Source organism: Pteronotus mesoamericanus, unplaced genomic scaffold, assembly GCF_021234165.1.
Source record: "Pteronotus mesoamericanus isolate MK-2021 breed Mesoamerican mustached bat unplaced genomic scaffold, CSHL_Meso_final contig_84, whole genome shotgun sequence".
In the NCBI taxonomy this organism is placed as follows: Eukaryota; Metazoa; Chordata; class Mammalia; order Chiroptera; family Mormoopidae; genus Pteronotus; species Pteronotus mesoamericanus.
In genome coordinates this window covers 927,271-954,368 of record NW_026555267.1, presented here as the reverse complement: position 1 = coordinate 954,368, position 27,098 = coordinate 927,271, and the positions used below count along the sequence as shown (strand labels likewise).

Here is a 27,098-nt window from a genome sequence, read left to right as displayed (position 1 = left end):
TGCCATGACTGGGAATCAAACTGGCAACCCTTTGCTTCACAGTCCGGTGCTCAATCCACTGACCCACACCATCCAGAGCTCTAATTAATATTTAAGTTCTACAATATTTTAATCAGAATCTCAATGCATTTTAGAGGATCTTGATGAGCTGACCCAAAAATTCTAATGGAAGAGTAAAAGACCAAAAGAAAATTTACACTTAAAAAATTTCACAAATGAAGTATAGTCATCCCAAAGTACAGGACTTATCCCTACTAGATAGAAAACCTATTATAAAATATATCAAAACATTATGGAATTAGCCCCGGCTGATGTGACTCAGTGGATTGATTGCTGGCCAGTGAACTGAAAGGTCGCTGGTTTGATTCCCAGTCAGGGCACATGCATTGGCTGCAGGCCAGGTCCCCATTTGGGGGCCTGTGAGAGGCAACTGATCAATGTATCTCTCACACATTGGTGTTTCTCTCCCTCTTTTTCTCCTTCTCTTCCTCTCTCTAAAAATGAATATCTTTAATAAATAAATAAATGACAAAGAAATTTTTTTTTAAAAACATTATGGAATTCGCCCAAAGAGAAATGAATCAGTGCAGCCAAAGAAAGCCCAGATTCAGACTCCTGCACATATGAACCTTGGTGTGTAACGGAGTGCAATACCAGCCAGGGAGGAGGAAGGGATTAGATGGTGTTGGAACAATTTGCTGTTCATAAGCCAAAAGATTAGATCTCCATCATATGCCACACATAATAATAATTTCTAGGTAGTTCAGCCACCTAAGTGGGAAAGCAAACATATACATCTTTGGAAAAAATACAGGAGAATATCTTTCTGGCTTTAGTGTAGGGAAAAACTTCTTAAACAAGTCACAATAAAGCAAAAACTAGAAAGAAAACAATGAATCAATTTTAATACACTAAAGGATAAAGCTTTCATATAACAGAAGACCCCAGAAACGAAATCAAAAGACAAGCCATGGGCTGACGAAAAGTCAGGATCTGGAACTTCATACTATACAGTGTGATAACTTTTATGAAAAGTTCAAAAAATGCAGAAACCCACACTATATGCACTGTGAGTGTGCGTGCATGTGTAGGAATAGGAATCTACATATTAAATGTACAAAAGCATGGAAAAATACATATGATTGTGGTTGTTGGAGGCAGGGAGGGGACTAGATTGTGATTCCCGTTAGGTCGGTAACACTTAATCTTTAAAACAAACCTGAAGCCCTTTAAAAAGTTTTTTGGGAATTTCCTCAGGCTTATTTTATTTATTTTTGAGATAGTTATAGTACACAAATATTTTAAATCATTGTCCATCATATTTATTTCTATTTTAAATAATTTAATTTATATTTTGAATAGAATTACTTGGATAGAATCTATTCTATTTTAAATATGTAGGTAGTATATTTTTTAAAATGCCAAGTAATTCAAAATTCTAAATATAGAAAGTACTACCATGAAAATACTTCTTCCCACCCCTGTCCCCAACTACTTGGTTTCCTCCCAGGAGGCAACCAATACTACGAACTTCTTATTTGCTTTGTCCATGATTAAGCAATTATGTACATACATTCTTTTTTCCCTTTCTTTTTCTTTTTATAAATAAATGGTAGCTTACTCATCACTCTCTTCTGTACCTTGCTCACATCTTGGAAAGCATTTTGTATCCGAATTTAAAAACTCTAACCTTTCTGCTTTCCTCCTCCCTCCTTCTAGAACATCCCACTTTTAATGTTTTTGTCATTGCAAACAAATGTTATTTCACACAGATGTAAGTACCTGTACGATAATTTCTAGACATGGAATTTCTGGCCCAAACAATACACGCACTTAAAATGTCAGTAGGTAGTGCTGGTGCCTCCAGAACTGTGTCCGTTTGCATTCCCACCAGCCCAGTTTGTAAGAATGTCTGTTTTCCCGCTCCTTGTCCAGTACTTTTTGATATAAATATAGTTTTCATTTGCACTTTTCTCAGTGTGATTCTGAGCATATATTTTAATGGCTAAAAGTCTTGCCAAATTTAATTTTTTGTGATTTGTGCATTTTCCACTGGCTTATTAGGTGTCCTTTACTTACAGATTCACAGGTGCTCTAAGTAAAATTAGATCTTTGACTTTAACATAAGTTGAAGATTTTTTTTCCCAACTTGTTTTTTTAAAATTTAACTTTGCATATGGTGGGTCTCTGTCATTAAAACACTAAAAATTTTTTGCCCTGGCTGGTGTGGCTCAGTGGACTGAGCGCTGGCCTGAGAACCAAAGGGTCACTGGTTCAATTCTCAGCCAGGGCACATGCCTGGGTGGCCAGCCAGGTCCCCAGTAGGGGGCATGTGAGAGGCAATCACACATTGATGTTTCTTTTCCTCTCTTTCTCCTTCCTTTCCCGTCTAAAAAATAAATAAATAAAATCTTTTTAAAAAGCATTAAAAATTTTTATGTATATTATGTTTTAGTCTTTTCTTTACAGCTTCTGAGTTTTGTTATATTCAGAAAGGCCTTATACTCTAATGTCATTTTTAAATGACATTTTTTCTAGTACTTAAAAAATTAGATACTTGATCTATTTGGCATTTATCTTGGTATGAGCTATGAGATAGATTCAACTACTCATGTTCCACATAGCTATAGTTACCCCCCATGATTTCTTAAATGATCTATCTTTTCCCCCTTTAATTTGAAAAGTTAAATTAAATGGTAAAACTCCAACATGCCCATTTCTGGAACTCCAATTTGATTCCATTGATATATCTATTCATGCTCTAGTACCATTCTGTTTTTATTACTGTTACTATTACTTATTAAAACGTTATCCTTTATGTCTTTTTCAAAATAAGCACAACCATATAATAAGTATAAATAAGCAGTATCAGGGCACCGTGTCATAGAATTGTTTTACGCCAAACAAACGAAGCTTGTTGCCAGGAATCATATTACAGCTATTATTTTGATGGGTTCTCTTCCTCAGAGGGGACCCGAATTTCACCAATAATTCTACAGGATGCCACCGTGCAGCCCCAGGGGCAAGGGCCTTACCTGGTCCAGGGTCATATAATTTGGGCATGACAGGTTGGCGCACGGTCACTGGAAACTTGGCTACTGAGGACTTGGACTCCAGACTCACTGCAGAGAGAAAAAAGGTCACAGGGGTCAGCGCCGTGCCTGGGTCACTCTCCACGCTCCCCGGGGAAGCCCACGCAAGGAGGGGGCGAAGGTTTGGTAGACAATGTCCCCGCCGGGATGAGACCAAGCACGTAATGGAGTTCGCGGCATTCTGGCTCCGGATTTGCGGTATGTCCCTGCGGCCACCGGCCAAGTGCTTCCTCAACTCACGTTCCTTGCCCTCGTTGGAATCTGGTGCGCTAGGGTGGGTGTGGTGTCAGAGGCTGAGCATTCCATTTGACTTTGCCATTTACTATCTGAAACGCCTTGGGCCGATCATCACTCAGTCTCCTCCCGCTACCATACCAGGATAATAATACCTGCCCTATTTTAACTCACAGGGTCATTTTGTGAAAGGAAATGTTTGAGAACTGAAGGCAGAGCGAGCCGTCTTTCGGGTGTGATCAAGTTTCATTTCTTTTTGTTAGTGTCCTGGGAATGCGAGGTAAAAGAGAAAAGGGTGACTTTAATTCATCCACGAAGAAACCCGCTGCCCTGAGGATGGCAGGACTTGTTCTTCAGGGACTTCCTAAGTAGGGGCTGGAGGCTGATTGGGAAGGAAGAGTCAAAGCCATTGCCCTTTGGACAAGATGTTCCCCACATCCCTTTCCTGTTAATTCCCAGGACAATAAATAGATACACAGACTGGCTCCTTCCTCCACCACAGCTGAAGTCTTCAGCTTTGAGAACTAGAGAACAGAGAAAAGAAAGGGATGGTTTCTATGCACACAGCGTGAATGATCTGTCCTCACACAGAGAGGAGCAGGCTTTTCACCTGTCCTTTCCCTCGAGTCACTTCTATGGGGTCAATGGCAATGTAGGGATACTTCCGGGTACAGTAATTTCGAAGTTAGGTGTCTAGGATTAGAAACAGGAGCAAGGGAAGCATCTGAAATTCAGGCAGGCTTCTAGGAGGAGAGAGACCTTGAGAAGGCCCAGTAGTGTTTTCAGCTTCCTGTTTGCCACCCAAGGACAGGTTCTCACCCACATCCACCCTGTGCAGCTGGTACACCGTGCTGGTGTAGGTCACGTGCTGGAGGATGAAATTCAAAAGCTTCCGGTCCCTGGTCGTAATGGTCAGCTGCTTCTGGCCTCTGCCCCGCACCACACTGTCTGGGATGTCAACGAGGGTGTTGAATGTCCCCAAAGAAGCAGTCAGGGTGACCTGGGGTGGGCGAAGTACAAATAGGCCAAATGCAAGGAAGTGCACATCCCCAGCATGGCCAGCAGGGGGCAGAGCATTATAGGGTGAGAGGTGAAACAATCATGGGCGCCCCAGAAGCTAGGGTCTGGGTCTCCAAGGTGCCACTGCTCTAGCCCCAGCAAAGGAGAATACAGCCCTGGGGCCTGGTGCATTCAAGCAGTTTCTTCTCTTCTTAGCTCTTGGCAGGATACCGTTTTTCTAGGTTTCTTTTTACTCCCACTGGCTGCTCCTTTTGACCTCAGTTTGCCCACTCCTCCTCCTCTGCTGGACCTTCCAATGGAGTTCTTCAGGGCTTGATTCTGCACCCTTTGCCTTCTTATTTTAACACCTTCTTGCTAGAAGATTTCATCCATTCCCAAGGCTTTAAATGCCATCCATGAACTGATGGTTTCAAAATTTATGTCAACAGCTCGTCTCCTTCTGAGACCCAGCTGCCTGGTTGGTCGCCCTGCTTGGAAGCTTCACAAGCAAATCAAACTGATGTCTTAAACTAAACTATTGATTTTTCTCTATAAACCTGTTTGCACCCTCTCCCTGGTTCTCCCTGCCCTGCAAATGGCACCTTCATCCACTCAACTGCTCAAGTCCTCCAGTGGAAGAAGTAGTTGCTGTTCCCTTGACCTTTCTCTCATACCTGCAGTTAATCTAGTAACAAGTCCTACCGGTTCTACCTTCATAAGGCCGCTGGAATTGGTCCACCTCTCTTCTTCCCCACTGCTGCTCCCACATGCTACTCTCCTCTCTGGCCTTCCTGTCTTCTGCAACAGCCAGTTATCTTTGTGAAAAGTGGACTAGATTACGTCACTCCTGCTGAAACTACTTCAGTCAGTTAATGGATATTTTCTGAGATCCACGGTCCTTCTAGCAATTCTAAAACCCCTGATGCTTATCCTCAGCTTTGGGTGGGTACTGGGAATTAATCCAGTCCCTTCCAGGTATCTCTGCTACTGAAGGGAAGGAAACGATCCTGGTATGAGGCACCTAGAGCAGTCAAATTCATCAAGACAGAAAGTAGCCCTGGCTGGTGTGGCTCAGTGGATTTGGTGCCAACCTCCGAACCAAAAGGCACAAGGAAAAGAGTTGTGAATAAGAAAGACACCTCGCCTTCACTTATAGCCTACCAGGGAAGAGAGGCAATATGCACATAATTACGCATAATAAGGTAATTCAGGTGTGGATACCTGCTGTGAAGAAGATAACAGAGTGCTGAGAAAGTGCCAGAAGCAGGTATGGGGGGCTCAGCTGGGGGCGGGGGCAGCGGAGGCCTCTGCAGGGGAGAATAGCTTTGCTCATGCATCACCCCTTCCGACCTCTGTTTAACACGCAGAGGTAAGGAAGCTAAAACTACATTTCCCAGGCTCCTTTTGGTTAGGGTTCTTGTTGTGACCTACCACGCCCCCCCCCCCCCCCCCCGCAGTCAGATGTACTTGCAGAAGACCTGGATTTGGAGCTTTAAGTGGGGAAAGCAGGGCAAGACATGGGCACCCGCCCTGGTTGCGCCCCTGACAGAGGCCACGCAACACAGGGGCCGTGGCTGTGGCAGCAGCTTCCTCTTGCAGGAGCAGCCGCGTCCATCCGTGGGGGCTCAGGGCGCTGGTGTGGTCTTGGAAGTGCTCCCTGGAATTCCAGCCATTCTCATGGCTGGAAAAAGTGCACCCTCCATGGGTCCCCCTCCCCCCACCTCAGACTCATGTCTGGTATTTTATCTGGATGGGGGCTCTATCAAAATCTGAGACCAGCCACCCCTGGGGGCGGGGGCACGGGCAGTGAGTCGAGGACAGGATGCCAAGTGCACAAAAAGACTGGGAGGGCAACTCTTGCCTCATAGATGGTAGCGTTGGGTCCATCAAACTGGAGACCTGCAGGACACACAAAAGAAGACGAAAAAGAAAACAGCATCTGAGAGGGTTCCAAGGGCTCTTTGAGTCTCAAACCTTCCTGGCTAACCCCACATTCCTCCAGTGTCCCTTTAAGTGTCCCTCCTATCCAGGGTGTTTGCTGACACACTTCCCTCTCCCCAGGGCTCTGTTAGGTGCTTCCCATGGTCCTTCTAGAGGTTCTAAAACCTCTGATGCCTACTGTCAGCTTTGGGTGGATGCTATGAATTAATCCAGTCCCTTCCAGGTATCTCTGTTACTGCAGGGAAGGAAACAATCCTGGCATGAGGCACCAGAGCAGTCAAATCATCAAGACAGAAAGTAGCCCTGGCTGGTGTGGCTCAGTGGATTTGGTGCTGGCCTATGAACCAAAAGGCTGCCAGTTTGATTCCTAGTCAGGGCACATGGCTGGGTTGTGGGCCAGGTCCCCAGTTGGGGGTCTGCAAAAGGCAGCCGATGTAGTATCTCTAGCACATTGATGTTTCGCTCCCTCTCTTTCTCCCTCCCTCACCCTCTCTCTAATAATAAATAATAAATAAATAGAATCTATTAAAATTGTGTAAAAAAACAAAAAGCAGAATGGTGGTTGCCAGGCGCAGCGGGGAGAGGGAAGTTAGTGTTACATAGGTACAGAATTCCAGTTGGGAAGATAAAAAAGTTCTAGAGATGGATAGTGGTGATAATTGCAGAACAATGTGCATGTACTTAGTGTAACAGAGCTGTAACCTTAAAAATGGTTAAAACAGTAAATTTTGTTATGTATACTTTACCACAATAAAAAATGAATCATCCACAGTATGTAATTTTTAAATGACTTTAAAAACACTAACAATTAACCCCAAATGTGTTTACTTTAGTGTCTATCCCTTTCCTTATAATATGATTAATTCAAGTTCTAATTCAAACATATCTTCCCTGTGTGGCCATAGATAACTTACTAAACTCATCTGTGAAATTGGCGAAATAATATTTACCTCAGGAGGCTGTGGAGTGTGACGACTAGAGGGGTGTGGAGAAGTCCCTCTTTTTTTTTTTTTGCTTTGTTCTGTTTGTTTGTTTTCCTGAGCAAGGTCCTGCTTAGGACAAGCATTTTAATTGTTTGAAAGCCAAATAAATGCTTCATTTCTAGAAAGCAGCGCTGCTGCGCCTCCACCAGAGCCCCAGTGATCTTCCTCCAGGATAGGGACTGTGAGGATGGAACTCGAGAGCCAGACCCGGCACGGACAAACACTGCTTTCCTCAGATACGATGCCCTCCCGGACTGGGGACCCTTCCAGGTCGCCAGACGATGCCTGTCCCACTGAGCCACACTAGTCAGGGCACAGACCTGGGAGTTCTAATCGCTATGAATGTTCCACTCCCTGGAGATGGGCCCATGCTTTGCCTGCTCCCATGATGCTGTAGGACACCAAAAAGCCAATTATGTCCTAAGGTTCCTCGGGGCACATGGATATCTGTCCTCTTCTGTGTTATCTCATAGCCCCAGGGAGGTCACAGCGACTAAGGGTGATCTCCAGTAGTAGAAACACTGACGTTTACATTAAATGAAATCATGTCGAACATTTTGCCTTGTGCGGGGTACACAGCAGGCATTCAATTTATGACTGCTCCCTTCTGTTACTTCGTTTTGCTTAAGAAGGAATAGGAAAGTGGCTCGGTTCTCTCCGATGGGGACATACCTACCTGGGATAAGAATAGTATGCAGGGGCATCACCTCCACCCCGTGGACCGGGTACCCAAAGGGAAGGTTGGGCGGAGCCAGCAGGGGCGGTGGGCGTGGCAGCCCTTCTCTGCAGGGAAACGGAGGTCAGCGGCTGCCCCGACACCTACCCTCCATCCCCACCCCCACTTACTCCCATCCTCTAATTCCGCAAGGGAACTGAGGCAGTTCACAACAAAGCACTTAAAAATAAAAATCATGGGCTGGGCAAAGGTGGGTAAATGAGGACATCTGTCATACTGTCAACAATAAAAATAAAAATCACAACCAGTAAAAGAGAAACAAAATAATCAGACCATGTGGGCCAACACTAGGGCTGGCTGGTAATGGCCCCGGAAAGCCTGTAGTTGAACTTTCAGGAATTTTGCAAGCCGGCTGTTAAATACGGCTACTAAAATAATTTAAATTGTATACACTTAAAATTAAATATAATGTAATGCCAAAAAAGGTAATAAACACTCAGGACTCATCACTTCTTAATTATTTTACTCTCTCTGCTCTTGAGGTTATTTACATCCATTAGGGTATTCGTACAGTGCAGATATTTCACAGCTATGCATTCAGTGACATCATGTCCGCAGCTTGAAATCAGCCATGGCGTGATTATTCCACCATGGAAACTGGCAGACACTGGAAGCAGCCATTAAAAGCTTCAAAAACCCATTGTTTAACATTTAACACCACTGTTCTTACCTCTCCCCTGACCTATATAAACTGACTTACACACACGCACAAATATTCCCTCCACTTTTAACAATACAGATGGTAGTACACTGAACAAACTTCCTGTACCTTGCTTTTTTGTCATAATAAACAATAGAGCTTCCCCCCATCAGTGTGTCTAGATCTACTTAATTCTTTTTAATGCCTGAAGCGTTACCCTCCAAACGGGCTGTCCTCCTTCAAGAAATGAGCCATACCCAGGGCTCTGCCTGAAGCCACACATCACTCCATGCTCCGTTATTCATTCACTTCTTGAATGCCAGGTCCTATGCTCAACAGGGCACAAAAAAAAAAAAAAAAAAAAAAAAGCCCCTTTCTGGGAAGCAGGAAACCCAGACCCAAACACCAACACCTTGTTCAGTTACAGAGATGAGGCCATCTCTGAATGTCGCCATCTTTTTTTTTTAAGCTCTTATTTTATTTATTTTTAGAGGGAGGGGAAGGGAGGGAGAAAGAGAGAAACATCAATGTGTGGTTGCCTCTTGCATACCCCTCACTGGGGACCTGGCCCGCAACCCAGGCCTGTGTCCTGACTGGGAATGGAACTGGCAACGCTTCAGTCTGCAGGCTGGCGCTCAATCCACTGAGCCCCACCAGCCAGGGCTGAATGTCACCATCTTCTTGATTGTACCTTTTTCATTCTCAGAGCTGGAAGTGACTCTCCCTTCTAAGACGTACCCCGTTACTCTGACTGCTGTTCCAGTCTGGAGCTTTGAATTGAGCTCTCGAGTTCCACACAGTTTGCTGACTACAAAGCGTGGGCCACAGACTGCCCACACTCACTCAGTGCTGGGCTCAGCCACTGCGTGATCCAGACGGCACGCGGTGGCTGTGACGGAAATGAACACCGCTCTGGCGGAGGGCCACTGATTGTATCCTCTCCGTTATACCGCAAGCTTGTTGAGAGCAGGATCTATCAGATTTCTCTTTGTATCTAATTCAATGCCTTGCTCAAAGCAGATGTTCAGTGTTTTTCCATCAGCTGATTGAGAGATATGAGGCATTGATAGAAACTGGGTATCTCTGTCCAGCTACCTCCTTGCCGTCAGGAGACCTGACTTGCACTGATTTGTATTACTGAGCCCTGTTTTTTGTTGTTGTTGTTGTTCATACCTGAATTGTCAGGTATAATTTCAAGAAAGATGGGAATTTTCACAGGTCGGGGAGGGGCAGTTAGAGACACAGCCAGCTCCTTCCTAGTTTGGAGTCACTTCCTTCTTATAATTCCTTCTTCCCAGCTCTCTCCAGATCAGTACTCCATCCAACAGTCACACGCCAGCCTCAAGTCCTCCCTACCTCACCTCTCCCATCTCGCATTCTCCCTTCCCTACCATGCACTTCCGGCAACTTGCACACCTGAGGTGTTTCCCTGACGCAGCTGTGACTTCTTTCTCTCAGCAGCCCCCTCACTGCCCTGGACAAACAGCCATCATCCTACATAAGCCGCAGGGTTTCCCCTCACACCATCTACTTATTCTATAGATGTTTGTTGAACCTGTGCCAGGTGCCTCAAGTCCCCGCCAGGGACCTCATACAGACACCAGCAGACAAACAGTGGGCACTGCCCTGACAGGAGGCACACAGGGGGTTAGGGTCCCGAGCCAGAGCCCCGGTTCTGCTTGGTGTGAGAGCTTTTCACATGGAGTTACAGATACTTTGCTTATCCTCTCTATTATCCTATTGTAGAATCTCATTGTGGCTACACACCTGATACAGTTTTAAGCCCTTCCATGTATCAACTTACGCTCACAAAAATTCTAGGGACTATTATTATCACCATTTACAGGGGAGGTGAAGCCACTTGCCCTGGGTCACCTAGCCGGGACGTGGAGGACGCCAGACCTGAATGCAGCCAGTCTGCCTCGCTTGGCGGCACTGTTCACTACTGAACACCACCACTCCTCACACAGCGAGCTGGGGCTGGGCTCAAGTCCCTGCAGGAATCACCTGCGTGTTCCACTGGTTCTCTGACTTCAGCACTCCTTCCTGTTGGTGCCCCTGTCTTTCTTCTGGGGGATCTTCCATGTGTGTGTAGTTGGAGGGGTAGTGGGTGACTCTACAAATCAAACCTGGACAGAGCCCAATTCACTCTTTCTCTTCCTTGATTCATAACTTAGGCTCAGTCCCCAACTGGGGACTGTTGCACAAGGAGGCATGGCCAACAGCTGCTCCAGCACAATGAACACTTACCTTCCACCTGACTACTCAGCAGGTTTCCCTGCCTTCCATATACCTTCACTACCATTTATTCTGCACAGAGACCAGCGTGACGTATCTCAGATAACTTGCCACTTTTTTACACTGTTCAGTTCTTTGTACTAACCAGAAAACAAAAGGCACACTCCCCTTCCTGGCTTACATTGGCCCTCCTGACTGGCTGTCCTCTAGGCTGACATTCCACCTGCCCTCCCCTGGCTTACTAGGTGCCATGGCCTGCTTTCTTGTCATGCCATCAGCTTGCAAGGCCCACGCTGGCTTTGGGCTCTGCATGAACTCTTCTTTCTGGAATGTTTTCTTATGGGGGACCTGGGTCGATTCCTGCTTGATATACCAGTCAGAGCTCAAAGTTACCTTCCTTCATGATCCTGTGAAATTGTATGATATCAGGTGGCATCCTACCACAGTATTTGAATTTATGTCTCCACATAACACTTCTAACCATCTAATATATACGTGGTTTATGTATTTCTTCATGTATTATGTATTGCCTATAAAAAACTGTCAGAATGATGATATTAATAATAAACCACAACAGGAAGAGTAATATTTTTGCAGTGCTTCTATGTGTTAGGCCCTTTTTGAGTTACTAATTCTTTGCATGTTAATACCATTCCCTTTACAATAAGCCTTTGAAGGAGGTATCCCTATTATAACTTTTCATATAAGGTACTGAAATACTATGAGGTTAAGTAACTTGCCATCCAGCTTGTTTCAAAGTTAAAGACCTTAATCGCAGTGCTATTATTTTTTAATTAAAGCACACCTTCCGTGATAGCTCATAAATGATTGTAAATAAATAAATCAATAGCTTGGAGGGCTTGTCCAGCCCTTATGTACTCCCTTGTATCTTAATTTCTCAGCCTGGTCATCCTACCACCTATGGATTTGGTGAGTTCCCAACATCCTTCCCACAAATTCCCTTTTGACATAAGCCGGCCAGAATCAATTTCCGCTCTTTTCAATCAATAATCCTGGTCAATACATTGCGCTTTGCACATAGCAAGGAGATAGTCCATTCTCAACATAAATGAATATGATAGCGCAGCTTGGTGAGACCACAAGGTCACCTGCTCCGATAGCCTGGGCACATGGCGGCTGTGCCACACCACCACCCTGACATGTCAAACCACTGCCACTCCTTGGCTCCTTTTTTATGATGAAATGTTTTATACATACCAAGTTTAGAAATCTTCATTTAAGGACTCTTTCCTCAGTTCTCTTTTGTTGGTTTTATTCCTAATAGTTCCTTCCAGGGACCTTGCAGAAAGGGAGCTCTTTCCTTCTCCCTTCGACCCCACACTCTCAGGACGAAGCAGAGGGAGCGCCCGCTCTTCCTCAGGACGCGAGCGCCCTCGCGGTCCACCTTACCTCCTCTGAAAGTGTTCAAATTCAGCCTGCCTCCTCGCGTTCACGGCAGGAAGGTCTGTCCGGGCATAGGCCTCCTGAAAGTTGTAGCCCTGCTGTTTGGTTTCACACTGGCAGTGATTTTTGGGGAACAGCCTAAAACAAGCAAGAGGACTGAACGTTACTGGGTGGCCGGGTTGGTGGGTGAGAGGGAACCTGAGGCCTCGTCCAGTGGGTCATTCTGAGACTCCCCTTTCCCAGACCCGCTGTCCTAGTAGGGCTGAGACCCTGGAACCTCAGCAGGGGTCCCTGACAGAGACACAGGGAGGAGGGAGAGGGGGACGGGAAGAAGGCCCCCCTCTCTTCAGTTATCCCCTGCACCAAAATTCTTTAACCGTGAGCCATGGGAATGTGGGTGGCGCTTCAGCCCCACCAGAAGAGGAGGCCTGAGGGACAAAAAGGCGGCAGTTAAAGGAGCCCTCCAAGGTTTTAAGGGACTTTGCTGAGCATTGTGGACAACAGAGACTGTGCCCTGGAGATCAAGCCCTTTCCTGGTCCCACAGCTGGGAATCATTTTAGCAACCAACACAGGTTCAGGAAGGTAAAGGACCATCTGCAAATGGGCACAAAAGAGCAGAGTAAACCATAGGAGGCGCCAAGACAGAGGCGAGAGCGAGATAACAGGTGATAACTCACCAGATTTCATCGTAGGTAAAGAGTTTCCTGAGACGATCCTCGGGCAGCAGCTTCGGCAGCGGCACCGCCTGAGCAGGACGTGGGAACTCTGGGTGGAGGCTGAACTCTTCATGAAGGACTACCCCTCTGAGAATGAACAAAACCATGCCAGCTACTAAGATGAAGACGGACATCTTGAAGAGCCACAGGAATCTAGAGCTGCTGAGGCACAAAAAAGCAAATTCCATTAAAATAATTTTTTCCCGATTAGGTATTTTTTTGTTTCCTTTTTCTTTTTTCTTATTTATTTATTTATCTATCTATCTATCTATTTATTTATTTCTCAAATACATGTGTCTCTGCCTTCCCCGCACCAGTTTCCCCTGCCCCCTCCCCACACCCTCCCTCAATCCTTCCCCTTTGGTTTTGTCCATGAGACCTTGCTACAGGTTCCCTGACCCTCCCCTTCCCTTCCTTTTCCCCCGTCGCCCCCTCCCTCCATCCCTCTTGTCTCTGTTCATTTCTTCTCCTTCCAGTGTTGCTGGTCTTATTTTCCTTGCATCTTTGTATTGTTGGTTAGGTTCCGCTTATAGGTGAAATCATATGGTATTTGTCTTTCACCCCCTGGCTTATTTTGCTTAGCATAATGCTCTCTAGTTTTATCCATGTTGTCGCGAAGTTTAATAGTTCTTTTCTTCTTTCTGCTGCATAGTATTCCATTGTGTAAATGTACCATAGTTTTTTGATCCAATCATCTACTGATGGGCATTTAGGTTGCTTCCAACACTTGGCTATTGTAAATTGTGCTGCTATGAACATTGGGGTGCAGAGGTTCTTTTGAATTGGCGTTTTGGGATTCTTAGGGTATAGTCCCAGCAGAGGAATCGCTGGATCAGAAGGCAGTTCCATTTTCAGCTTTTTGAGGAAATTCCACACTGCTTTCCACAATGGCTGCATCAGTCTGCATTCCCACCAACAATGTACTAGTGTTCCCTTTTCTCCACAGCCTCGCCAGCACCTGTTGTTTGTCGATCTGTATATGATGGCCATTCTGACCGGCGTGAGATGGTACCTCATTGTGGTTTTGATCTGCATTTCTCTGATGGCTAGTGATGCCGAGCATCCTTTCAAATGTCTCTGGGCCCTCTGTATTTCTTCCTTGGAAAAGCGTCTGCCCAGGTCCTTCGCCTATTTTTTGATTGGGTCATTTGTCTTCTAGGAGTGGAGTCGAGTGAGTTCTTTATATATTTTGGAGATCAAACCTCTATCTGACGTATCGTTAGCAAATATATTTTCCCAAACGGTTGGCTCTCTTTTCATTTTGCTGATGTTTTCTTTAGCCATGCAGAAGCTTCTTATTTTGATGAGGTCCCACTTGTTTATTCTTTCCTTTAAGTCCCTTGCTTTAGGAGGCATATTGGTGAATTATGCGTGGGCTGGTTAGGTATTAAATGAGTTGATTGTGTAATATATAAAGGAAATGTAACTTGAGGCACATATGTAAGTGAAATTGATATTTTATACCATTTACCAAAATTTATTTCTGATAAATCAAAAAAAAAAAATCAAGTCGTAAGAAAGAGACTAGAAAAATCACAAATAAAATAATAGGCAAAAACATTCCAAGGGGAAAAAAGAGTAAAGTTGGTAATATTAATGTGAGTATAGTTGAATTCAAGGCAGAAAAAAAAAATTAAATAGGACAAGAAGGATCACTTATAATTATCAAATACATGACCCACAAAACAAATGTAGTGGTCATGAACATTATCTACCAAATAATAGCACTAAAACACACAAAGCAAAGAATTGCAGGTTATAAGAGGAGGCCTCAAAATACAAAAATAGCCACAGATTCTAACATTCTCACATCTAACATCTAACATTTTAACATCTTAGTCCTTAACAGATCAAGTCTCAAAAATATATAAGACAGTAGAGCAATTAAATGATAGAATTTGTAGTCTGTGAAAGAGCTCTGTTTATTTTACTTTTTATAAAATAAAAAAGATATATACAAAAGGGGGAATATTAAACATAGCTTTCCTTACAGATGAAATAATTGCCTACTGGAAAACTGAAATGTATTAAATGAGAAACTAGTAGAAATAGCAAGGTTTTAGTAGGGTAGCTAGTTATAAAATAAATATATTTTTCACTTACCGATATAAGAGACAGAAACACCGGTCTGTTACTCCACCCATTGATGCAGTCATTTGTTTACTCCTGCACGTGCCCTGATGGGGATCTAATCCAAAACCCTGGTGTATCAGGACGGCGTGCCAACTGACTGAGCTACCTGGTCAGGGCATAGATATTTTTTTTTAAGATTTAAAAAAAAATTTTTAGAGAGGGGGAGGGAGAGAGAGAGGGAGGGAGAGAAATATCAATATGTGGTTGCCTCTTGCAGGCCTCCTACTTGGGACCTGGCCTGCAACCCAGGCATGTGCCCTGACTGGGAATCAAACCAGCAACCCTTTCATTTGCAGGCTGGTGCCCAAACCACTGAGCCACGCCAGCCAGGGCTAAATATTTTTAACAATAATTATTAATGTTATCATCTAATAACCACTTACTATGTTCTAATCCTCTGCCAAGGCTTTATGTCATCATCTCATTTTACATCATCTCATTTAATTTTCACAACAACATAAAGAGAGAGGTTCTATTATGCCACTCAATTAAGAGATGAATTAGCTAAGGCTTAAAGAGGAAAAGTAAATTGCCCAGTTGGTAAGCAGTGGATGCAGGATTCCAAACCACACTACTACACATTTTCCTATAAGTCAACAATGAGTCAAAATGTAACAGAAGAAGAGGTCTAATTCCAATTAACAACACAAAGGGACAGAATACCCAGGCAGCAGAAATTTAAGAAGAAACACATGGGACCTATGTGGCAGGCAGACTGTTAAAATAACCCCCATGAGCCCCGCCTCCTCGTCCTATTTGGACTCTTAGCAAAAGATAGTTGCTATTCAGCATTTAAAATGTGCTTCTCATTGGTATCATTGGTATCCTTTCCTGAAACCATGCAGTCTTAAGTTAGGTCTTCTTTAAACCCATTCCCATGCCAGAATCTTATTAACATATAAGAACTTGAGAGAAATTAAGTACCAAAATACCCAGACCAATACTTGTATATTTTTAGTATCGTATAAAATCAAAATCCCAAGAACGATGAACACACTAGATCTTCTGTGGTTTTCCCCTTCAGTCATTTCAAACAAAGGAAGAAGAGCCTGTATGGTTATTGGTCTGCTTGTTTTACGTTAAATCTCCCATGTTTGTACCAGTATAATTAGACTTACGCAAGCATTAATTTGTGTTGGATTTTAACCAAGTCTTACAGTGATTATTTTCGTCTTTCTAGAAATCTCATTTTGTACTGTTATTGAAAACTTCCATTTTGAAAGTCTACACAGAAGCACCTACCTTTAATGCCTTTAGACAAAAAAAAACCTTTACAGTTAATTGAATGTTTGCATTTGGAGTATAACTTAACAAGAAGGACCTGAGAAAGAATGAGGGGGTTATTAATATTTTAAATAAAATGTTGCCTTTGTCTTGTGAAGAAAATGTAGAATATATCCTCTAGTACGTATTTTTCGACAGTAATGATGCATTGTTATTACAGCTAAAACAAGATTCAATCATGAAATTTTTGAATATCTTGTAATGTTTTTATATGTTGGAAGTTGCTTACCACTATAATTTTTTAAAGATGTTTTTATATGTTTTTAGAGAGAGGAGAAGGGAGGGAGAAAAAGAGGAAAAGAAACATCAGTGTGAGAGGGAAACATCAGTTGGTTGCCTTCAGTACACACGCCTGCCAGGGACCAAAACTGCAATCTAGGCTTGTGCTCTGCCCGGGCATCAAACTGGCAACCTTCCGATTTGCGAGGCAATACCCTATCAACTGAGCCACGCTGCCTAGGGTCTACCACTATTATTTTTGTTTGGAGTGTGATTATTTTCCTTTTCTTCCCAATTTCTCTTTTTAAAAAAGTGAGCTTCTGGTAATCAATTGAACAGACATTAATATATGCCTTTTGAGCTATGTAATGTAATATTTGGATACTTCCTAATTTGCTTTATTATGTAATTGATAAAACATGATGTATATCGATATTAGTTCAATCATATATTTATGTTGAGAATGTGTGGTTATAGTTCTTTGGGAGAAATAATTTCTCCAGTGTGAATGCATCCCCTTGTTAAACCCTAGCATGAGCGCTCAAACATCTATAAAAAGAAAAATAATGAAAGGCATTTCTAAATTTTTTTTAAAAACTTATCTTGGAATTTTTTTTTTAAGATTTCATTTATTTATTTTTAGAGAGAGGAAGAAAGGGAGAAACACCAATGTGTGGTTACATTTCACACAACCCCTGCGAGGGTCCTGGCTTGCAACCCAGGCATGTGTCCTGACTGGGAATCAAATCGGCAACCCTTTGGTTCACAGGCCGGTGCTCAGTCCACTGAGCCACACCAGCTAGGGCTGCATTACTAAATTTTTTAAAAAGCAAATGGCTGAATATACATAGAATGTATAGTATGAGTCCTCAAATAAACTAAAACTTGATTGGATTGTATACCAAATTACACGTGTATTTAAAGTGTATAGTCATGGAAAAAAACAGCTGAAAGGACACAAATGAGTTGTTAATTGTGGCTAATGATAAGAATCAGAACATGGTAAGGAATTTTGCAGTCAACATATTTTTATATCAACATATTCTTACTCTTTTTTCTTTTTAAAATTTGCATTGATCAAGTATTAATTTTGCTTCTGAACAAATAAAGAATTAACCATTAAGAAAATTACCTTTAAATTAGGAAAATATTAAAAAATGAGATAAATTCTCTTAATCTTGACTAGAATAACTCAATATTGTAGAGAGGTAACTTCACCTTACATTAATCTATAAATTCAATATAATAACCACATACATGAAACCACAGCAGGATTTTTAAATTTTCATAATGATTCTAAAGTGTATTGGAAGTAACACATGAGAAGAGCAAGGAAAATATTATAAATAAGAGGAATGCCTGTACATTAGGCTGTGGTACTACTAAAGAATAAAATTATTATAAAGTTATAGTTATTAAAAGCATGATACTGCCCTGGCCAGATGGCTCATTCCGTACACCCAAAGGCGGTGGGTTAAATCCCCGGTCAGGGACCATAGGGGAGGCGACCAGTTGATGTTTTCTTTTCACGTCTCTCTCTCTCTCTCTCTCTCTCCCTCCCCCCCCCACCCTACCCCCTCCATCTCTGAAATCAATGAACATGTCCTCAGCTGATGATTTAAAATAATAATAAATAAAATCATGATACTGATTTAGGAATGAGCAAATAAGTGGGTGGAATAAACTAAAAGAATGAGTATTTATGAAAATTTTATGTAGAATTTTCATTGCTTTGTTATATATTTTTGTAACATCTGATTTTCTTTTTAAAAAAATATTTTATTTATTTTTTAACAAAAGGGGGAGGAGGGAAGGAAGAGGGAGAAAAACATTGATGTGCAAGAGAAACACTGATCGGTTGCCTCTCACACACCCCCCAACTGGGGACCTGGCCCAAAACCCAGGCATGTGCCCTCACTGGGAATTGAACTGGCAACCTTTCAGTTGCAAGCCAGTGCTCAATTCACTGAGCCACACCAGCCAGGTCTAAAAATGACTTTGAGGTAGCACTTCATACCTACTAATGACCAAAGAGGTTTGGTGAGACCATGGACAAAAGTGATAAATACACGCTGCTTTTGGATATTTTAGTCAGGAATTTTTGGTTGCAAGTAGCAGAAACCCATTCAAATTATATATACAATGATTATGAATTGTTTCAGTATTTCATGATGAACTAAGAGTACACATAATATCACCTTTCTTTACTTTTCTTAAACTAAATTAAAATTGGCTATACTCCACCTTTACTGTGATAGGTGGGAAGTCCCAAAACAGTCTCATAAACTTCCACCTGCTCTACTGGCTCACCTAAGAGCCTCGGGGGCAAAGGCACTTCTGCTTCCTATAAGAGTGGACCATGAAATTCAGATCAACTTTCCCAGTGATGACAACTAGAAAAGCTGTACAAAAAAAATTTTTTTTGCTGGAAGAGACCAGAGAGTTGCCAACATAATGAATTACTCAGATGGGACTCAAGGGATAATAGAGGTTGTAAGGGTAGAGGCTACCTTTCCTCTGGATGCATTTGCTGCTTCCTGAGAGGCAGCTCATAGGCTAAGCATGCTTTTCTCAGCCTCCTGGGGCTAGAGGGATACTTGTTAGAGTTCAAGATCTACATGGGTGGAGGTGGGGGTGGGGATTTCTGATGAATCCCCTTTGATTTGCATTAGAACACCAATGGGCTGTAGTACCTTGGAGAAGGGTGAAATCAGAATCAGATAAGCCACCCAGGTATGGCCACTAGGCTTCTGTGAAATGAGAACTGAAGTGAATTGAATTGATCATCTCTTGAAGTAAATTGAGGCAATCCTACATCGCCAGTGCTCCCAGTGCCTAGCAGCCCCGAACAGAAGTCATCGCTGGGGTAACTTATCCTATATTTCATATTATTTCTACAAACTATTTTGTAAAGACCATGCTTATAAAGGCACATGTGGAGATAGGATAACATTTTTTTCATATGAGGAATTCTTTTCTTTTTTCTTTTTCAGAGAGAGAGAGAGATTGACTTATTGTTCCACTTACTTGTGCATTCCCTGGTTGATTCTTGTATGTGCCCTGACCAGGGATCAAACTTGCAACGCTGGTGTCTTGGGATGACGTTCCAACCAGCTAAGCTACCCAGCCAGGGTGTAACTTTTTTTTTAAATGAGGAAATCAACATGATAAAAATGCAGGGCTTCAAATACAGGAACTATCAGATACCTATTATAAAATGTTTACTCTCCTAAAGAACTGTAAGTTAATGATTGAAAATGGTAACACAGTATTGAAGAATATAAAAAGAACCAGAGAGAAATTTTAGAAACAAAAAATAACAGTATTGAAAACTTAGTGGATGAATGTAACAGATAATTAGACAAGATTGGAAGACAGGTCAGAAGAAAACAACCAAAATGAAAGATAGAGGGACAAAAGATTTTAAATTATTGAGAAGTAAGGACATAGAGGATATGGTGAGTATTGGAGTATTGGAGGAGAGAGAGAACGAGGCAGAGTAATATTTGAAGAAAAAAATGGTTGAAAACTCTCAAAATTAATGAAAGACTTCAACCCAAGCCTTCAAGAAGCTCTACAAGCCACAGGGAGGGAAATTTAAAACACACACACACACACATGCACACACGCACACACACACGCGCACACCCCCCCCCCCTAACTACCAATATAGTAAAAATACTGAAAATTAAAGACAAAGAGTCAGTCTTAAAAGCAGCCAGAAAAGAAAAGAGAATTCTAGCTAACTTTCCAACAGAATATATGAGAAGCCAGAGGTTTTGAAATATCTTCTATACCAGCAAAAACATATACACAAAAATGAAAGTGCACTAAGAACATTTCCAGGCAAACAACATTGGAGGGAATTTGTCACCAGCACATTCGCACTAATGCAACAACTAAAAGCAAATTATCCCAGAGGGCAGGTCATAGAAAACAATAAAGAGAAATTTAAAAAGGTAAATAAATGAGTAGAGTTGGATAATTATTAACTGCATAAACCAATAGCCCTGGCTGGTGTGGCTCAGTGGATTGAGTGCAACCCTGTGAACCAAAAGGCCATCGGTTTAATTCCTGGTCAAAGCACATGCCTGGGTTGCAGGTCAGGTTCCCAGTTGGGGGCATGAGAGAAACAACCAGAGGATATTTCTCCTCTTTCTCCCTCCCTTCTTCCCTCTCTAAAAATTAGTTTTTAAAAAACCAATAATACTGTTTGTTTAGTTTAAAATACAATAGAATAAAAAATAGTAAAATAATGACATGTCAGGAAAGGCAATAAATAAACTAAAAGTATTCTAAGGTCTTTGCATTGTTTAGGAAGAGGATTAAAAATACCAAGTAATTTTATACTTTAATAGGTCAAGAGTATGTTATAATCTATAATGTAACTACTATGGAAATATTTTATTTATTTTTGTGAATAACTTTTAAATAGTACAAATAGTGAGTTAACTTTCAAGCTAATAGACAAGAAAATGGAATAATAAAAAATAATATCAAAAAGTGCAAGAAAAAGAAAGAACATAGATTCAGCAGAACAAATAGAAAGCACTCAATGAAATGTTACAGTGAAATAATCAGTCACATAATGTATCAACAATTACATAAACATAAATCAATGAAATACTCCGACTAGAACACAAAGCAGTCAGACTGAAGGAAAAAGAGAATCCCAATTATATGTGGTTTGCAAGAGAAGCAAAAAAAAGATAAGTAAAAGAAAGATAACTATACTAATTGTAACCAAGATAGAGTTGCTAATTATATATTAATATCAAATGAACTAGACTTTTAAGACAAAAAGCCAAAACCACAGATAAAGAGGAATACTTCAAAGATAAAATATTCAGTTCAGAGGAAGATATTATAATTCCTTATTCTCATAACATAGCCTCAAACTATATAAAGCAAAATGTTGATAGAATTACAATTAAAAAAAGAGACAAATCCACAATCAAAGTGAGAGATTTTAACATACTACTTTTCCTAACTAACAGAGCAAGCAAACAAAAAAATTAGTAAGAATTTGAAACAATCAGCAAACGATGTAAATGAACATATATAGAACACTGCATGTAATGAATGTAAAATAGACAATCTTTTCAAATGTACACAGAACACTTACAATAACTGAACAAATTCTGAGTCCTAAAACAAGTGTCCAAAATTTCAAAGCATTTAAATAATATGGAATATATTTTCTGCCCCCCCTGCAATTAAACTAGCAATGAAATCCCTGTTTTCAGAAATTCAGAAATACACTTCTAAATAACCATGGGTCAAAGAATAAACCACACTGGAAATTAAACGATAGTTTGACCAAAATCATAATGAAAATACCACACATCAAAACCTCTGGGAAGCAGCTAAAAAGCAATACTTAGAAATATACTACTGCACAGCTTCGGTAAGTCCCCAGTTACCTGCTGGTCCTAACCCTCTGTTTTGTCAACCATTTCCTTAAAAACACAGAGCCTTCATAAAACTAGCGTTTTAGCACCCTGTTATATACTCTCTCGGTTTCTTTGTTCAAGTCCATCTCCACTGTCTGCCCACTTTCCTCAGCCTTTGTGGATCAGGACTGTCCACAGGCTAAAGTGAATGGCAGGGAGAGGCCATTCATGCGAATAATGAGCCGTAATGGAGAGCCATGCTGACCTCATGATGCGGTGACGCACTCCTTGGCTGAGGGGGTGTGATTGGGTGGTATAGGGAAGCTTACTAGTTGAAGTGTGGTAACACTATCTCCAGTCTTGGCGTGAGTGTAAAAAAGTATACATCAAGCATGTACTGAAAAGGGTCACTTGACCTTTTTATTTAGGAAAATGTTTAAGAGACAGTATTATAAAGAACTGGTGCTATACAGAGTGGCTTTAGTCAGAGTACGTACATACTAGTTGGAACTCTAAAACACAAGAAACTTTAGCGGTGGTCATGCACATATGACCACTATGGACTCTACACACCGGGGTGTCCAACCCGTGGCTGTGGGCTGCACGCAGCCCAGGATGGCAATGAGTGCAGCCCAACACAAAATCATAAATTTACTTAAAACCTTTGTTTTGCTCATCAGTTTTCATTTGTGTTTGTGTATTAGCGTGTGGCCCAAGAGGACTCTTCTTCTTCTAATGTGGCCCAGAGATGCAAAAATGTTGGACACCGCTACTGCAGTTTGTATTTGGAAATACATGCATATAAGGCAGAGCCTGCTTTTGTAGGATATGCACCCAAGTAGGATATTTATACAGCATATATACAATATAAACATACATTACAGATGTGTAAATTTTGCAAAAATCCAATTTAATTTAGTAAAAATGTACTGAGCACTCACTATGTGCCAGACAATTATCTAGAATACCAAAATAGATCAGGAACAGACCGTGCCCTCAAGGCGTTCAGTGTGGTTAAATAATGTGCAGACTTATTCCCTCATTCCTTCTTGGTAAGGGGGTATAGTTTCCAAGACTCAAGAGGGGTTAGACCATTCATTTGTTGTTTTGGCAACCACGTTGCTTCCACAGTTATCATTTTGCTTGGGTTGGGTGGTAAGTTTGGCTTTTCCTATTTTTTCTCAAAAAGCTTTCAGCTAAAAAAAGTTATCCAAACCCTGCGATTAATTGAAATAATTAAATTATTGCTTAAGGTTTCTTCTATTTTGACCTAGAACAGCAAAAGTCACTTCTATGTTGACATAGCACAGCAAAGGTCTCTTCTGAAATTAAGTAGTAGAAGACACTGTGGCTTTTGAAGACATTGTATTGTGGCTTTTGTCTTGGCAGCACATTGTCTCTCAGATAATTAGCTCAGGGGAAGTCAGCTGCCATGTTGTGAGGTGCCCATGGAGAGCCAGGTAGAAAACTGATCCGTGCAGCCAATAGGAACATGAGTGAACTAGGAAGTGTATCCATCAGCCCCAGTCAAGCCTTCAACTTCTTACGGCTATTTTTCACTAAAATACATTATGATACTACCTGGTAGGTTTATGATTCTTCTTTTTTTTTTAAGTCATTACCTGAGGACATGTTCATTGATTTTTTGAGAGAGAGAGGAAGAGGGAGAGAGAAACATCAATCCATTGCTTCCTGCACAGCCACACTGGGGATCAAAGTCAAACCCTTTTGGACACTCCAGCCAATAGTGAGCCACACCAGCAACGGCTGATTTGTTTCAGATTTCCTCAGTTTTAATTGGAATAGATACAATCCTCATAAACCAAAGTTCTTTGGGGTCCTCAATCATATCTAAGAGGGTAAAGATCAAGATCCTAGGCAATTACCACAGTTACTGTCAAGTCTTAATAATATATATGAGCTTCAAATTAGCACATTTTATTACTTATGCTTTAAAGCACTGTAAACTGCCAAGTATAATATTTTGTTTGGTATGTGAGGATTTCAACTCACATAAAATATTTTACCCAATTTGAGTATCTTTTTTAAAAAAATGTAGCTTACTCTTAATTGTCTTAAAATGAAATAAAAAAATAAGAAAATAATCATCATTAGCAGTTATTACAGAAAATAATTCTGCTCTATAGAGGAGGTGGGTTAAAAATGAGCAGCTGATGATGTCAAATATGATACAGTTGCCACTTCTCCAGAAGATTGGGACAGCTGTACCCCTAGCACCTAGTGCATTACCTAGCACACAGTAGGGTTAACAAATTCTCATTGAACAAAACGTCCCACACAATCAAAAAGCATCGGCTTTAGCCTCAAATAGAACTGAATTCCAATCTGCTCCTTCCAGTGTATTCCTTGGGAAATTTCTTCAAGTTCCACAGCTGTAGAGTGACTGAGTTAAAAGTACTTTATTCAAAAGGCACTGCTGTGAGCACTGCTGGGACATTCTAAAACAGGTCATATACATAGCACATAAGTGCTCCATCGGGTAGAAAAGGAATTTACCAACAACCCCTTACTGAGTCTATTGCAAAGCAGTAAGTCATTTCCTTAGGTAGGGTAGAGTGCACTGGAGCACCTCATCCTCTGTACACTGCGTGCTTTTTTTAACACTTATGAAACATTTTCTCATGAACACGTCTTTGCATTTGCATGAGCTGACTTCTTTGTCAAATGATTGTGAAAAAGCGAGCTGACTTTTGAAAAACACAAAGAAAAGAAATCTTGGGGATAAAGAGGGACAAAATGTATTCCTGACCCTTCGTAGCTTATGAAAATTAAGGTTGAACCCCAAGTCTACCTTTTCCCCATTATTACATGGCTTCATCTTATAAAGACAAGATCAGAAGTATCCATCTCAAAATCAGACACTTTTTTAAATGAAAAAGAAAACTTAGAAGCACAGAGAAGTTTAAAAGAAGTTCCTTCAGAGGAACTTTAATTTCCCCAAGGTCACACCAGCCAGTAGCCTTAAGAGAGCAGAGGTATGAATTCAGCAAACAACATGAGTTAAAACCCAGACCTTTATGTAAGGGTCTAGCTGTACAATCGTGCAGAAAAAGTCCAGCTGGAAAATTCAGCTGGACAAGCACTAACCTGCTCTAAATTTACGAGCACTAGTTCCTATCGCGGTGCCAGGATTCCTAGGTTGGCCGCGACAGTAAGGAATGTGTGGGGCGCGGCGGGGGGCGATGTTGGGGAAGAGAACGGCAGGACCGCAAGCCTTAGCCGGAGACGTTCGACGGGGACAAAGGATGCTTCCCTTGCCCTCTCTCCGGCTCCTCCCCTGTACAAAGTGAACGTCCCTTTATTGCTCCTAAAACATCAGCTCACCAGCCTATTTTCACAGGATGACTTCCCTGTCGGTACTAACTGGTTGTTCTACAAAGAAAAGAGAAACTGTGGGAATAAAAAGGCTCAAGCTGTATCTCTGATCCTTCTAAGTAGTTTATAAACATTAAGGTAGACCCGCAGGGTCTCCTTTCTCGCGTCAATTAGTACGCTTCTCCTCCTTAGAGGCTCTTTAGTGCTCCAGGACGTGGGCGTGGACCTGAAAGTCGACTTCCCCAAATCCTGCCTGTTCGGGTATTATTTTATGGAGCCACGGAAGGGACGCAGCTTCAGCTCCCCGACCGTCCAGAGCCCGCGGGTGGGGGACCCACATCCCCGAGGCGATCGGTCCCGACTGCAGGAAAAAGGCCCAGAGCTTCTTGATTCCAACGAGAGGCAACCTCCGTCGCCATGTCGAATTTCTTAACTGGAAAACCAGTGTTCCCTGGGGGCACAGCAACAGCGTCCCGGGGCGCCGTCTGCTGCCCGCTGCCCCCGCCTACGCGGGGGTGGAGGACGTGGAGGACGGGTCGGACCGAATTTAGAGACCAGCTGTCGCCTCCCCCTTGCCCTGGCGTTCGCAGACCCCACATCTGGCCACTCTCTGGGTGGCGCCGCGCTGGCCAGGTTTGACTTCCCATTTTTTCCTGTGCTCTGGTGACACTCACCTGTACAAGGTCATTCTGAATCAGGCCACCTCGAACCAACACAGCCGGACAGAGCGGAGCGAGCTGGTTGAGCAGAGCTCGGCAGCCACCCCGCAGACTGTCCCGTCTTGGTAACAACACCGGGAAATTCTCTGGGCGCGGGGCAGGTAGAGGAAGCGTGAGAGTTTGGGTTGGTCTCCAAGTCCCACGTCAGCACCACCCCACCACCCCACCCACCTCCTGATTCTTTCGAAGAGCCCAGCTTGGTGCTTCTGTCCGAACACCTATGCCGTTTGGGGACGACCAGACCTCGCAGCGGACAGCCCCGGAGAGCTGGGAAAAGGCGACAAGGGTCATCACAGCTCCTGTTTTATGATACTGGGTTCGGGCTCGGCGCCAAATGCTTTATCTACGTTGTGCCATTTATTCGTCACAACAGCCCTAAGAGGTTCATACCGGTATAGCCCCACTTTTAGGACGGGGAAACTGAGGCAAAGTGGGGGGTGATCAGCTGGTAAGCGGAGCTGGGATTCCAACCGCGTCTGGGGGACTTGGAAGCCTGCGTGGCTAGTCGGGCACTTTCTGCCCCGCAGTCGCTGAACCCCCAAGCCCGCCCCACGGCTCAGCGTCGGAGGTCCGCGTTCATAGAAGGGGACCTCTCTGCGCAGGACCGCGTGGATTCTGCGGTTTATCTAAATCTCTGAATGGTCAGGGACAAGGAAGGGCTGGACAGGGGCACTCGTGGATCAGGAGCCTTTGTTTCCCTTCTCCCTCTTCTGGCCGGAGCCAGTCTACGCACCGCGCGCCCTGCCGGATAGGCTGCAGTCGGGTCCTGCGCGGCTCGCCAGACCTCCCAGCCTCTAGCTGGCCCCTTCCCCTCGGTGGGTAATCAGAATTCTCTCTCTACCTTAAAAGAACAATAAAATCTATGTGCCCACCTCTAGTCTCCTTACCACCACGGTCCCCTTCCTTTCCTTCCCGGCTAAGCTGTGTTGGCGTCCAGGAGCGTCATCCCCTCACCTGGTCCCTTCCTCCTCCACACCCCTCACCCTCACCCCTTACACTTGGGTTCACCAAGTTCAGCCTTTGTCCGCCT

General features: G+C 42.7%; 1 protein-coding gene across 1 annotated transcript in view; it reads right to left on the bottom strand.

The window, feature by feature from the left end:
* B4GALNT2 (beta-1,4-N-acetyl-galactosaminyltransferase 2 (SID blood group)) overlaps positions 1-26,102 on the bottom strand; it is a 34,003-nt gene extending 7,901 nt beyond the window's left edge. Inside the window, exons 1-7 of the mRNA XM_054585355.1 lie at positions 26,024-26,102; positions 12,946-13,146; positions 12,274-12,405; positions 7,926-8,032; positions 6,187-6,224; positions 4,146-4,326; positions 3,036-3,122 (exon numbers count right to left, since the gene is read on the bottom strand). Of these exons, the coding sequence (XP_054441330.1) occupies positions 3,036-3,122; positions 4,146-4,326; positions 6,187-6,224; positions 7,926-8,032; positions 12,274-12,405; positions 12,946-13,146; positions 26,024-26,037 (760 nt within the window). The 5' untranslated portion in view covers positions 26,038-26,102. The remainder of the gene's footprint in view (positions 1-3,035; positions 3,123-4,145; positions 4,327-6,186; positions 6,225-7,925; positions 8,033-12,273; positions 12,406-12,945; positions 13,147-26,023) is intronic.
* Between the last annotated feature and the right edge of the window lie 996 nt (positions 26,103-27,098).